The 15,208-nt window shown below is 32.2% G+C and overlaps 1 protein-coding gene across 2 annotated transcripts; it reads right to left on the bottom strand.

Annotated features, from left to right (window-relative positions):
- Positions 1–1,044: 1,044 nt before the first annotated feature.
- On the bottom strand, positions 1,045–10,925 carry LOC120334885 (gamma-aminobutyric acid receptor subunit rho-2-like). 2 transcript variants are annotated; one of them, XM_039402401.2, is made up of 14 exons: positions 10,747–10,925; positions 9,515–9,622; positions 9,241–9,308; positions 6,595–6,712; positions 6,089–6,191; positions 5,666–5,748; positions 5,258–5,413; positions 4,537–4,689; positions 4,028–4,089; positions 3,613–3,762; positions 3,131–3,210; positions 2,754–2,877; positions 1,625–1,681; positions 1,045–1,512 (listed from the first exon to the last, which is right to left on the bottom strand). In XM_039402401.2, exons 1-14 carry the CDS (start codon positions 10,886–10,888, stop codon positions 1,342–1,344), a joined length of 1,575 nt encoding a protein of 524 aa, XP_039258335.2. In that variant the 5' UTR covers positions 10,889–10,925; the 3' UTR covers positions 1,045–1,341. The 2 variants fall into 2 exon arrangements, with proteins under 2 accessions (XP_039258335.2, XP_039258336.2); XM_039402402.2 differs by lacking the exon at positions 1,625–1,681.
- Positions 10,926–15,208: the final 4,283 nt, after the last annotated feature.

Here is a 15,208-nt window from a genome sequence, read left to right as displayed (position 1 = left end):
GTGTAGTTTTTTTTTATAACCGGCAAATATCAGTTTAGTTATGATTCCTATTACGTTCAAAATATAAACACGGGGTAAAATCTTGTAACTAGATTTTTTGAAATCGGAGTTCAGAATATTTCCGCGTGGGAACTAGTTCCGAAATTTTGTTATTCTGTCCACATTCTGAGGTATATTTTTATCGCTGCATTATTAGTTATCTCCGCCTGCTTTACTAGTTATCTGGCCTTGCCGTAGTGTTGGGACGTCGCTTGAAGCGGGGTAGTCTTGATTTCCCATGGCATAGATAGGACCATGACAATTTCACTCCTGAACTGGGAATCACTAGCCAGGTAACCGTCCCTAATTATACCCATGAACGTTACAGTGAAAACAGGTTATCGTTCCCGGTTTAATACCAAACTAGAGAAGCACAATACAGTAATACTTAACGAGAAGTTTTGGTAATTCCGCTGAGGTTTGCCAGGTAATTACGGTTATTAATATTGGAATCACAATATCGATGTGTAACAAGTTAACAACAGCCCTAACCCTTCAACATCCCCTACAGACAGACAGACTAATGCAGCTATCAATTCAGCAGCACAATAACCATGAATATTGGCAGAATTTTTTGATATTTCTTCCACGCGGAAATATTAAGCGTCAATTTTCACTGATATTACATGACAAGCGTGAATGCAACTGAACATGGAAATTATAAATTATTGCAGTGTAACGATAAGTGAACTTGCCCAATCCTGATGTTGTTCTCTGTCAAAAACTTGTTTCAATCGATAATGGATGCTTACGCAACTAATATCCTCGCTAACTTTCGAAATACCACTAATTTTAATATGAATGCACCCATATTCGTATGTTTCATGACGCTGTATATAGGACACGTAACCAAGATAATAAACGCGGGTATGCCAGAATTATCCAATACGAAAAACTACAGTGGGGCTGAGGGTTAAACAATTCATCGACTGTACCCCGGTATCAGAATGTAGCTCCCTGCAGATCCCAAATAAACTGATAAATGAAATAACTCAAGGAGAAAATAGACGTGATATATATTACAAAATAATAAATAACAATTCTCATGTTTACTGATCAACAAGGCCTTTCATATATTTGTGCAGAGCATTCATGCAAAAGTTTGTTGTTACTTGACTTATATTCTACAATAAGAATTTTGCAAATATTTCAAAACGAACAAGTTTTTCGTTGTGTTCTTTCTCAGCGTGTATATATTGTTGCTCTGTCAACAACTTTTTACGCAACCATTACGCCGAACTTTTTATCAGGCATCATGGACCTTCTGTGTTGGGTACTTACAAAAAGTAGACTACTGTCATATTATTCATCCATATTTCTGTGGTCTGTTGATATAACATAATAAAACCAATACGCAATGTTAAAAATTATAAAAGAAAGAAAATAGAATATTCTGAAGAAAACGTCTAGTTTTGTTGCATCGTTGGCGTCGTTGAATATAGAGTGAGTTTGTAATCTTGAAGATTTACGTTTCTAAACAAATAAAAATGATTAAAAGGGCTGTTGAACGGTTGTGATCCAGACGCTTCAAGAAAAATAACTGTGCAGAAATAGTAAAATAGCAAGAAGATATATTTATTCTCACTGTTGATTTTGTAGAACAATTGAATATTTTCACAGCTTCAGCTTTAGGAGTAGTATCCTACATCGAAGTGGAAGAAATAGAAAAGAGTAGTGAAAAGAATGAAGCGATGTATATAAAAGAAATAGAAGAGAAAGCATGGTTAAATTAGATATCACATAAGCAAACTGTAATTGGATCTGCAAAACATACATTAGTAATTTATGTACGCATTATGTAGATATGGTGCGTTTTTATAATTACATCAAAGTCTAACAAACACATTTACATTCTAATCGTCGTAAATGTAGGAGAGATACCGGGTAATATGCTGCCAGATATTTTTTTTTAAATTAAGAAAAAATTTCTGATTATCTTCGGACTAATATAAATATGTGTCATACTAAATCCTGAACAACTGCATTTCGAATGTCAAAGGGTCACCTGGCGTGTCTGCCTAAATATAGTTTTCCCTGCGTGAATTAGCTTGTTTGTGTAAACGATTGCAAATATTGCCAAAATTTATAGTCATAATGTTTCCAACAAATGTATAAAATCGACAGAACTATGGAATTTGGGGCCTAGTTCATTAAACGCGGTCAAGTTCTTCTAGTTGGCGTGGTATGACCATTCGCATATGTTATTTCTAACCCCCACCTGACTACGTCATTCAAACATTACGTCACATTGACGAAATAAGGCTCGTCAAAGTATACGGATTTTCGTCTAAAACGCGCAGACGATCACCTGAAATTGAGCAAGCTATTTCTATCGTTTTTTCGTCGTAACGATCCCGATATGAGAGAGATCGGTGGCGTTTGCGAGTTCGTTATCGTCGGCGGATATAACATTTCGGGCGATCGTAGCTTTTCTTTGGCAAGCTTTGGCAATTAGTAACGTAATTTTTTGATGGCGTAGTCAGGTGGGATTTAGGAATGACATATGGAAAAAGTTTGTGCCATGCCAACTAGGAATTCTTACGGCGTTTTGTGAACATGCGCCGGAATTTGAGTACGCCATTTTGGCCCAAAACATAACAGGTTACGACAGTATAAATATATTGCATATATACAACTAAAACAGATTGACGTGCATTTGGGACAAATTGTTGTTTGAATCAATTATTAAAATCCAATTTAAATTTTGTAATTACCTTTTGGGATTCTTCATAAGGTCCAATTGAATTGGAATACTGAGTGTGAGGCTGCCTTGATGAAAAATTTTGAGAAAATATTTCAGAACATTCTTCAGCTTTATCCTTCTCAGTCCTTGAATTTCTGTAAACGGTATGAAATGTGAAGGTCTAGTTCTAGATTGAAGTTATTATTCAAAATCCATAAGTATAACTTGAAGTGCATGATTTAATAAAGAGAAGATGTTCAATATCAAGCAAAAATTGTTTTGAATCCTTCACACTGCTTCGTTCACAAAGTTTGGATAGGTAATACTGCAAAAACAGATTAAGAAATGATTTGTGAAATAATTTGTGGCGGTGATGTTTTATTGCAATGTAGGAAAAATAAGCACTACCTATGTCTTTGTACTGAATCATTGCTTGTTTGTTTCGTAAATCTTTGATAGGTGTTGTTATGATGATTCAGTCCATTTTTCTAGATACAAAACAAAATAGCAATAAATGTTATAGAAGAATCTCCAATAAAAAGCTAGTAAAATTTAAAACATGCAAAATCTATATCTGGCGCTCCAGAAGTATTTGTATACAGTATACCAATATAGAAGTAACTTTTCGTTCGCCTACTTAACATCAAGTTGTGTGAAGGAACTGAATCCTATGGGCAGGTGATATATTTACTTTGAAAACACAGACAGTCCCCGAACTCGCAATAGAACTAAAAAAAGGGAAATAGGAATAACATTATGGCCTAACCATAACCTGGTACACACACTAAAGGAGTAGCATAATCATACTTACTAAATACAAACACAGAGTAAAAAATATACAGTCAACGAACTATTAAATGAGTATATATATATACATTTCCTTATCTTACCAAAATCATTTCTTCATTTTTTAAACCTCTTCTTATTTTTTTAACTTGTATCGTCATGACATAATTTAAAACACAGTATTCCAGTACGGTTGCAAATACAAATAAAAAGCAAGCCCATAGATATAGGTCCATGGCTGTTAGATAAGAAACCTGAAAGTTGAATCAAGTAAATAAATTGTAATACTATAATTTTACAACGTTTTTTACCTGATTGAAGTTTTGTTTGAGTAGCAAATATTTTTAACAATATGTTATCAATCCTCAATTTTTTATTTTAATTTCAATCCTGCATTTTTTGAATGAATAAAATTATATTAATGTTCGCGAAATTCTTTTGTTATTAGAATATTTTGGATAGAAAACTTGAAAAATAGCAACAATTAATTATTTTACAAAAAAGCGAAAAAGGCGTCACCTTTGGCAGTGAAGACTTTAATCCAGTAATTATTGTGGAAATGGTGAGAACTGATGTAATTCCTGAAAAATTGAAATTTTACTTCACTGTACACATAGTATTAAATTCAAGTAAATTATACAACAATAATTAACACTGAATTAATAATGAAAATAAAAACCACGGGCTTATCATTTTCCTAGATATCATAGCCGAAGAGTTCAAATTAGTGTATGTTTATATTATTGATTATATCAACATTGTATGCTTTGTAACTCTTTATCCAATATTAATATTTGGTTTGAATGAACATCTATATGTTCCCTAATTTCTATGTGAACGTTGCCTAGAATTGTGGAGCATTCATTTATGTTCATCCTAACCTGATAGTAATAAAATATTCCGCTTAACCCAATTCGAAGACGCAATTTATCTTTTTCATTCAAGTCTTTCATGATCGTATGGGATCTAATTAATAAAATATAATGCCATTTTTGACTTTTGCTAAAGACAGTGAGAATATATCTTACCCATCGCAACTCTGGCAGGCACTGATCTAGGATCTAGCCACATTCCTAATCCTGCAAGTATCACCATAATAATAGCTGGGAAATAGGATTGAAAAAATACAGATAGAAGATATCTTTGTAATTCAAAGCTGACACGCAGTTCAGATACCTCGCCTGAAGTAAAAGAGATTTAATAGAATTGGGGTTAAAATTACCACAACAAACCATATTACAATTGTTGCTATAATATTCATTAGACACGGAGTTATTATGTTGTTGTTGCTGGCGATATTCTTTTTCTTGTTGTTATTATTGTTGTTGTTTCAAATTCGCATTTACAGGACCAATTGCTTTTCAGTGGTTGGATATTTTTGTTGTCACTACGAGGCTATTACTTCTCGCGAACTCGCTTTTTCCATCTAAAATTGTAGCGGCTCTGCGATCGTCAGCGGAGAATTTTTATAGAAACGTTAGGTAGACTACAGTACTGTACCTGATAATACAGTAGAGACTCGGATTATATAGTACAGAACATGGAAAAGCTAGCCCAATCCGCTTACCGATACTGATACCAGTATACCGATAAGTTATCGTAGCTTATCCAGAGTTCCAGTTTTATTCGGGATATGATTGTGGGGAATTGTTGGTGAAATATTTCGTTTTTCGTCTTCGTGTGCATATATTTGAGCAATACTCTCCTGATCATAATACCCAATACCAATAAAAGTATCTGATTAATTACCTCCACCCTGTTTACAACGTACAGTATTTGTATGAAGAATATGATGAACAAGTTTAAACTTTGGCATGTTGCTAACTAATTTGGGATCCATGAAAAGATGTTCCATTTTCTCTCCCATTCGCCATTCTAATTCCAATTCATCCGTTGTGTACGCGACTAAAGGACAAAAAAAGTATTTTTAATTGAGCGGTATGAACCTAAAATCAAAATTCTCATCTATCAGTTATCTAGCGATGTTGTACGCTAAACATGTTCTTCCAAATAAAAATTTTGTTTCATTCCAAGAAAAGTTGTTCAAGTTGAATATTTGTTTACAGCAATAATCTCTACATGTTGTTGTGTGTTAAATATATCATAAAATAATATAAATATTAATACTGCAACAAAGTAGTGAGGCTTCATACTTACGGCTTTGTATAGCTAAAGTGCAGTTTTCTATATCAAGAGGAAAGTTGTACAAATTCATTTGACATGCCACAGTTGTGGTTATTCTGAAAAAATTATTAATAAAATTTTCCATATCAGTCAGCTTTAAAACATAATATAATAATATTGAATTATATTAATTAATGCTATTAATGATAAATTGATACAAATCATATATATATATATTAAATGTATAAATATTATTGCGCTAGTTAGTGTGATGAAGGAAGCAGACTATGTTGGAAGTTAGTCAACGTGAATATTCGTAACATATTGGGCAATATATTTATATACTTCGATGGAATTAAAACGTGCAAACCATGATTCTATTTATTATAGAAACAAGAATTACTAATGTTTGAAGTAGGAAAACATTATGTATATCTTAAACACAGTATTACTTACTTAGCTTTGTAACTAATTGTTCCATTCTTGTAAAGCCTCAGCATAATATTATCAACTGTAGTGCGATGAATAAATGATTTCTTAGATCCAACAATGAATAAATCTTGAAAATTTGAAAAAATATTAAACGTATTGAATCTTTATTTTGGTGAAAAAAAAATTTGGTAAAATTAAATTAATTTTATACTTTATTGCAATGTATTAATATGTAAGCTTTTTATTCATCCATACATAATTCACATTTATTGGAATTGCAGTCTTTGCAATTATCGGACATATTATACAATTGTAAACTACCGTGCATAAACTATGGGTTATATTTAGGACTAATAAAGAATGTATTAAGTACATATTGAACTTATGAAAGTGATGAAATATTATTCATAAAAATATACTATATAAATTGGAAACAATATTATTTCCATAGTTCAAATTGTGATGATGATATTTAGATTGAATAAATATGTTCTCAGATTTCTGAAATTTTAAGGGTAGTTTTTACTTACCTGGTACCCAAAGTTTGTCAATTAATCTACTAGGTAAAACAATACTCTCATGCTCTCCTGTCATCTTCAGTCTTTCATCAGTCCATGACTTCCATATCCGTAATGTGAATGTTAAATCCTGGAATGAGATCAAAATAATACCGTGTTTCCCAGAAAATAAGACCTAGCCCAAACTTTAAAAATTATTTTAGTTTAAGCATCCCCTCTAAAATAAGACCTAGTCGATTAGGCGAAAAAAAAATTGACTCTTCCGTTAATGGTTGGTCATTTTTGAATAATCTATGTTTAGCAGTTTTTTTCTAAACGTGTTATTTATAAGTAAACGGATATCGGTTTTCATATTTTGTATATTCGAAAAGCTCGTAATTCTCTACTTTGCAATTTCGTTTTCGATAAATTAAAATTAAAGACATTCCCCAGAAATAAGCCCCATTGTTATTTTTCGAATGAAAAAAATTTAAATAACACCCTGTCTTATTTTCGGGGAAATAAATCTGTAGTAAGAGTAACTTATTTTACAAATCCTGAAAAGATACCGCGACACAGAGACTCAAAAATATAGAAGTATTGATTTTTTGCTCAGCTACTTACGCATGTCAATATGTTTCACATATACATCTTGATTGCCCAATGAAAATAGAGTGGCAGTTTAAAGCGGAAAATCGATAAATATGTCGGAACGACACTAGAAGAGAAATGACGCGAGAAACGAAAGATCTGTACATAAACTAGTAGAAGCGAAATATTAAACGCGATCTGATTTTGAATGACACTCTTACTACGTATGATGTATAAACCTAATTCCAAGATAAATTGAAAATTGCTTTAATTTTCTCTTCTCAAAAAACTAACAATAAAAAATGAAGCTTAGGTGTGACATAGGCCTCACCACTGAGCTTTGAGTTTCATTTTCGAGATCCTTGAAGAATGGTTTCGTGTTCGGAACGGTATACAATTGAAATAACTATAATCTAATTAAAATATATGTTATCTTTGAATAATTGCACGGATATAATAAAAGATTAAAAAAATAAGATCTAAAATTTATCATATTCATCTTTGTATTCTAATTTATTGTTTTTCACGTCTTAGATTGTTCCAAAAAATTTTAATAGCAAAATATACGATCAATCTCATCAGTCACCAACTAATATTGCCTGCCAAACAGAGTCAAAACGTTCATTAGAAAGAATTGCCATTGATTTTTAAATTGTATTTTAATGCGGTGTTGATTTCAAGTGACTTTTATATTAAATATTCATGAAGTTGTTGAAACTCAATATTGCTGTAATCAAACTATACTGGTAAAGTATATCAACATTCACACGTAACCTTGAAGTCAGAGATGACGTGAATTTGTGAATCGGCATTAGATGGTTACTCCAGATTCCCTAATCAATTGTCCACTATTAAGTATAAATAAATCAATTAAAATTTTGGATCTGACATTTGAGTAAAGTATGGAATTATACATTGCGATGTCTTAAGAACAATCACGAGTCAATATTATAAACTAAAGATAAGCTGGAATAACAACGGGCGATTTTAGGAAGACGTACGAAGCTTTATAAATTGTACCAAACTGTGCTTTGAACTGAGCCTAATTCAAAATTTGGTAAATTTTTAGAAAATTAATAAAACTGCGTGACGAAATTTTGTCGTTGTTCCCGATTTAAAAACAAAATCAACTGACTATTTTCATATACTTTCTGAATGTCATATCATATGTCGTCTTTCATCGACATCAAAAATTATTAGTCTTCGACAACCCAATTTATGACCTAAAACATTTTTCATGAATATTCATTCAAGTTCATTAATAATAAATGAAACAACATAGCAAAAACATAAATACTGCTTAATGAAAAACGCTTTTGTGCTTTCTTCGCAAGACATATGGGTCTGGTATTCTGTTACTAACTCCAATTCTAGGACTACACGAGTGTATAGTGAAAACATATATAATCACGTGGCTCTAAATTATAATTAATTTTTTCCTGTTCAAATAAATAAACATCCTTTTTTAATGCACTACTTTTGTTGTTATACCGCAACAATACTCTATTGAGTATTCTTTTCTCACAGAATAAAAATCATATACAAATGTCAACTTCCGTTATTTTTGAAATATAAGCAAACGCTTAAAAATATATTGCATGAACGTATAAACGAGAATATCGGTCAGAGACCGAAGACTTATCGATCGAAAGTTAGGGGATCCGCCATAACAGCGCTCTTACTCCATAGTGACACCTTGTGTCCCATCACTAATTAATTAATACCTCGCTAATTATACGACATAATTCGCCAAATTAATAGGCTTCTGATATGATGAATGCACATGCAATCTGGAGAAGATTTAATCTAGCTTTCGTGAGATATCGCGTGCATCTAACAGACAGATGGACAGACAAATAACTATCAACATACTTACCGATTAAAATCGATATGTAATAAAGCCTCTGATTGAAATTCTAAATATTTGTAGTTATAGAATTTTTACGTAAATACTAATCCTATCTGCTGTCCTTTAATACAATGAGCGCTTCACTGTAATAATTTGTTGTAAATTTTTTTTTTACAGCGATATAAAATTATCTCTGCAACGAAACGCTTACAATATATAGAGGAAAGCTGTACACTTACCATATTCACTTCTGAAATGTCTGATATACTTTCAATTAGTATGGCAACTCCAACGCGCACAGGCTCATCTAAAAGTACATGAAATGAATCTTGATAATATGAACTATGATAAAATATAATGTACAGAAATGCTATTTTTGACCCGTCTATTATCGCAGGGCCCAGATCATCAATATCACTATTTAATCTAATCATTAATCTAAAATATTATGTCTATAGATGAAGTGGGTTGATCTATAAATACGTGTGAAATTTACTGAAAAATGCTCTTTACCGTTTCTTGAAGGACTGACGCTCATCTCATATGCATGACTTCTGAACAATTTTTCAACTTGCTGCGTCATAGATGTTGTATGAGGATCAAGGGTCGGATGACTCTGTTCTAAACAAATAATTGATATTTTAATATGACGTGTTTATAAACCATACGCTTAGAACAAGGCTCTGTACGAGGACTGATTTGGTCTTGATGAACAGGAATCTTGCAGATACAGCGTTGCCATCCAGCAAAGGGTACGCCAACTTGACAATTCGCCGCAAAAATCAACAAAATTATTTTAAACATAACTGAAATATGATAAAATATTTTACATACTGTATTTAGTATGTAAGTTTTATTGTTTCTTATTTAAAATGCTGTGTATATGATCAAACCAATTCATTTTACCTTCCTATTTTGTTTACTTTCTGTTACGTAGGGTCTGCCTCTATTGTTACGTAATAATAGAAATAAACATTACTTGCTGCAATTTTGCAAGTTGCAGTTTATTTATCTGCTGAACCGAGTTTAGGGAACATATGCGATATTCTCAGCATTTCAAAGTAAAATCAGGCAAATATGAGAAAAAAAAGTGAATATTTTTTTTATTCCTTAGATCTATGTGTTTACAAACTTTGAAAGGCATGAAGTACACATCAAGGTTACAAAAATAGAGTTCAATTTAAAAGCAGCATTTGTTTTTTTTGTGTAAGTGCGCCGTTTGTTTTTTCCTGATAATTTAGTGCCGCACAAACAAAAAGTTTGGGAACCGCTGGCTTACATAGTTTGTTACGCAACGAGTGAAGTGGTGTGCATGTGATTCGAATCTGACATTACAGCCTGCGATTCAGTCATATTTAAGTCTAACCTCCATGCTTCCGTGCCCTAGTATTGAAAAAAAATTACAAAAAAGTGGAATAGGCCATACGTCGCCTTGTGTTACTAGGTTTCTAATTTTTAATGTCATCTGTGGTAGCTAATATGAAAAATGACAAGTTTAAATCTTTACCATGTTATCGAAAAGAGCAATTTTAGTAAAATAGGTGGCATAGAAGTCCGTGCGCAAGGCTATTTTAAACTTCTCGGACTATGAGAATCTCTTGTTCAAACGCAAGGTAGACACTATGCCGTGTCTATCTATATAAATATCCTAATAACCCTCCTGGTGCCACTTCTTATGAAAAAGATTGCTTGTAGGCAAAGTGATGGCTTTTTGAGAGTGGTCCGCTATAAAAATAATTTTATACCATAATAACTTCGACTTTTGAGATCTGCTTCTTCAGCAATATGATCATCGTTTCTTGATCTGTTCCGCCTTTTTGCTTCTGACGACATATCCGAAAGAATGATAATATACCAAACCAGAGTTGCTTTTCGAAAAATAGTCATTTTAAATCTTAAAAACGTAAAAACCAAGCGACTGAGGAAAAATTATATAATTTCTGTAAACAATAGAATAGTTAGGATTGATTAGTCCAGAGAAAATTGAGGTATTTGTAATTCTCTGAAGCTCAAAATGATTTCATTGCAGTGTTTATAGTTATTCATTTGAACTGTTCTGGCAACGAAATCATATGTTGAACTAAGACTTTTTATTCCCTCTATAAAACAAAACGGCCGCATAACATATCGGTAAGCACGATATTGATCATCCTTGTGATTGATATTTCGGAGAAGATGGAAAAAGATTAACCGAACCTTTTCTTTCTGATAAAAATACTGGACTATATATTACTGAAATGATGATTAACTAGCTCATATTTCAGACAGAAAAATGCTCATTTAACCAAATCCCTTCCTTTGTAAATGACCTACAATTTTTTTTAATTGGCTTTGGCTTTCAATTTTAATTGGACGCCGGGGCAATTGTTACCGAACTTGGGTGTTGTTTGTTGGCCATAATTATCATTATAGTATGAGAATTTTGTTTACTATTGCTCCCGTGATACACTGCAATTGAATTCATAATCGGAATCAACAAATATTGTGCACTACATCTTTAGAGTCATTCAAGATCCACGACTGTTTGCTTAGATTGCTGAAGAAAATTGGCTTTTGACCATATTTTTAGTGAAGTGAAAATCCAATTGGTAATTATTGTCTTCTTGGAAATTTCAAATTTCACACAATAACACATATATTATTTTCAAATATCACTTCACATAATTTTTGCTGCAACTGAAAAAGATACACAAATGTATGAATAATAGGTCTAGTAAAATACACGTTTTGCTTGCTACATTACAAATACGTGGGATGAAAAATAGTAAATATACAGATCTTCAACCTATGAAAGCACAATTTTCCTACTGTTAATGACAGTAAATAGTTTCTGCGGGTCTCTGCCAATCCTTCATTCTAATACGCTACATTTATGGCGTTTTTGTATATAGATAGTACATCATTATTTGGCAAAAATACAAAACTAATTCATTTTTGTATAAAAAATAATATTGATAAAGGTATTTTAAATATTCATTCAAATAAAGTCTCCCCCAATCTCTAACAGTCCTATCAAACTATCTTGCTGCAAAATTTATATCTACAGAATTTCCGAAATCAATATGCTGCATAGCTGACACAATCATTGCCTAAATTGCGTACATATGATTATAGGAGCGGCATTTTCATATTTATATTATTTCTCAGACTTAAACGTCGCCGACTTCAAAGACTCACGACATATCATTATCACCCGAAAATGTGACAGTATGACCTTTCGACTCGAGATTAAGGAAAAGCGGAATAAGTAGATTTCCCATAGGAAGTTATTGACGCCATAACTTACTTACAATAACTATATTTGAACTCTTGCTCGGATACTGGTGTCTAACTAAATATACACATATTGCTAGTTAAATGCATCCGGACTGAACAGTACACGGTGTCCGCAACAGGTTTCTCTTCATTGAACTTGCGCCTTTAAAAGACACTGGCGTCAATACAAACAAAAACCTTTGGAAAATATCCATACTAAATAAAAAGGGATTATTAAAGAAAGCAAGCATATTTTCATATACCATTTTGTTCTGTATAATACTAAATTATCAAAAAATAAATAAAGACATTTCATAATATCGCAGTAGGAACCAGACAAATGAAGATATAATAAAGCTACTAGTCGTGCTGTGTCACTGTGTCACTCAACTTCGAAGTCCATCAATAATTGCTATCCCATACGTCTTTCGGAATTACTTCGAAAAAAATATGAAAAATATGGAATGTAATCTTTCACTATTGAAATGTTTCTAAAGTTCACTGTTTCTGATAACAAATTTATTTTTAACGCGAACAATTTTTATCCTTTCACCATGAAAAATAATAAAAAAATGGAGCTATATAATTCATTTACATTAAAACATTTGTAAAGTTTACACGATTTTTAACATTTTTAAACAAGGTATCATTATAGAATGGGTCGATTGGAATGGCAATTAGAAACTTTGAAAAAGTCAATAAAGACTGTCTTCTACGTTAAAAATCAATACCGATTGAAATATATGCAACAATTGTGGAAAAGTCAATTATATTAATAGGTAGAAATTATTTGGTCCTTCGTTTAATTTTTATGACTGGGATACACCGCTGCCAGAATATACTCCATTTTACAATTCAAATTAGATAAATGAACTTATATGCAAGCATTGTCATAAGTTTGTATCTTCGCCAAATACCAAAACACTGCTTGTTAATTATTTTTGTTTTCTAGCATTTTTCATGTTGATTGCAACTGTAAAAATTCTTGTGTTCTCTTCATTGCATTAATTATTAATTCACAATTAAGATGAAACGGGAAATACATTTTCCTGACATAACTTGAGCGCGTGTTGAATTAGAGATCCCACAATAAGATTAAACTCCAATTACTGTTTCATTATAAGCCTTATACAAAAGCGATAAGCACAAGGGCAGCACAAGTTTTCAAATCGATCTTAGGCATGTTAAGCAAAATAAAGAAGTCCTATTGTACAACAAAAACAGTACTTTATAGCAATGCTCTTCAACCTTTTTGTTATTGTGGAACCCCTGATATAGTTTTTTCGTTTTTTATGGAACCCCAATTAACAAAATTGAAAAAAAAATTCTAACTTTGGCAATTGAATTACACCTGGTTCGCTTCGGAGGAGGAGCAGGTACAGCTTTTTGCATTTGAACTACTTTGCTCATTGCCGTCCTGACCTACACCGTTGTTATTATTTCGCCTCACATAGGAAAATATACTATTTTGCTTCATCTGTATTGACTATTTTTACTATATTCCAACAAAAGCTCTTGTTTGTAGTATATACTCTCTCTAATCTCGAGCAATATCTACATTCTACATACTTTGAACATCATGTAACTATGTTCCAACAATAGCGTTTTTGTTAGTTGCATAACAATGACTAAAGTGACGCAACAACCGAAAATATTTCTGTTTTGTCTGTTAACTGCACTGTGCCTAAACAAACCTCCTGTTTAACGAACTGGCCTACTTGGAGTTTGAATGAGACCCGATGGTCTAAGAATATTTATAATGACGCATCAACATGCTGAAGTAATAAATGATTTCCCCTGAAAAAAAAAAAGCGCGGAACCTTATGAACTCACGGAACCCCACTGCATGTATTGCGGAACCTGGAACCTCTGTTGAAGAGCACTGCTTTATAGTCATAATACTTATTAGATGTGATTCTAGGTAAATAAACGTGAACTGTAAATAAACCTGAAAATACTATTGTACAACATTTGTGACAGGGACAAGATAGATACAGAACAGGAACACTACCTCAGTTTATCAATTATCCTGCTGATAAAATTCTATATTCCATATCTATAGGTATGAAATTGACATATCCAATACAAAAATTGAAAAATTATCAAATAACCAGTAAAAAAGCAACATTTCAATAAAAACCCTCTCATACCTTTTCAGTTTGTTAAAAGCGAACAGGAAAAACTTTTTTATGTGCATCGTAAGTCACAATTTAATCAAGTAAGGTAAACGATAAATTTTTATAACCTACATCAAAGATGCGACAATTAAATACCCACAGTTGTCATCATCATTTTCACGAGAAATATTTACAATTCCCGTAATACAATAGGCAAAAAGATTCATATTCAAATGGATGTTACTTGACTTTTTTACGAGAGTCAGGATCTTCAGAATCAGTTATGAATCCCACCCTATTTATATTAATTATTTGATAACATGCTGCAAACAACATATAGTGACTTTTATTGAAAAATGCCATAATTGACTTTTATTAAATATTTTTTTGGTTCGCTTTAGGAATATTTTCCTATAGCATGACTCTAAAGCGCTACTCAAAGCAAGCACACGAGTACGATATTAAATAAACCTGCATTTGGAATAGATAAGCCACAAAAACGTTCAGAATAGCGGTAAATAAAATTTTGCTTTTCGTACGTGAAATTGAGCTTTATTCTAATCTCCGACATCATAGCGAGTATATATTTTAAAACGGCGGTCTAACAATACGTCTAGGTGTACAATTTTCAGCTTAAGTCTTTTTTGGAACAATTTACTTAGTTCAAATGCCTCATTTCTCAAGTACCTGAAAACAAACCTGTTTTGCATGTTTTGATTACTCGCTGTTATAGCGCTTCACATATAAAAACACTTCCTGTGATCTCTTCAAAATTTGAACCTGAGAATTCTTAAATTTTTTCAATGAATCGTAGCAATGAACTTGAACTCATTAT

The sequence above is a fragment of the Styela clava genome, chromosome 1 (genome assembly GCF_964204865.1).
Source record: "Styela clava chromosome 1, kaStyClav1.hap1.2, whole genome shotgun sequence".
NCBI classification, from domain to species: Eukaryota; Metazoa; Chordata; class Ascidiacea; order Stolidobranchia; family Styelidae; genus Styela; species Styela clava.
This window is presented reverse-complemented; position numbering and strand designations above follow the sequence as displayed.

What these genes read in the sequence shown, in the direction of transcription:
- LOC120334885 (XM_039402401.2), bottom strand. Translation starts at nt 10,888, where the DNA reads ATGACTATTTTTCGAAAAGCAACTCTGGTTTGGTATATTATCATTCTT. An exon ending in ACGTTGTAAACAGGGTGGAG is followed by an intron (nt 4,690 to 5,257) that starts GTAATTAATCAG and finishes CTTTTACTTCAG; the next exon opens with GCGAGGTATCTGAACTGCGT. An exon ending in AAAATGAAGAAATGATTTTG is followed by an intron (nt 3,211 to 3,612) that starts GTAAGATAAGGA and finishes TTTTGTATCTAG; the next exon opens with AAAAATGGACTGAATCATCA.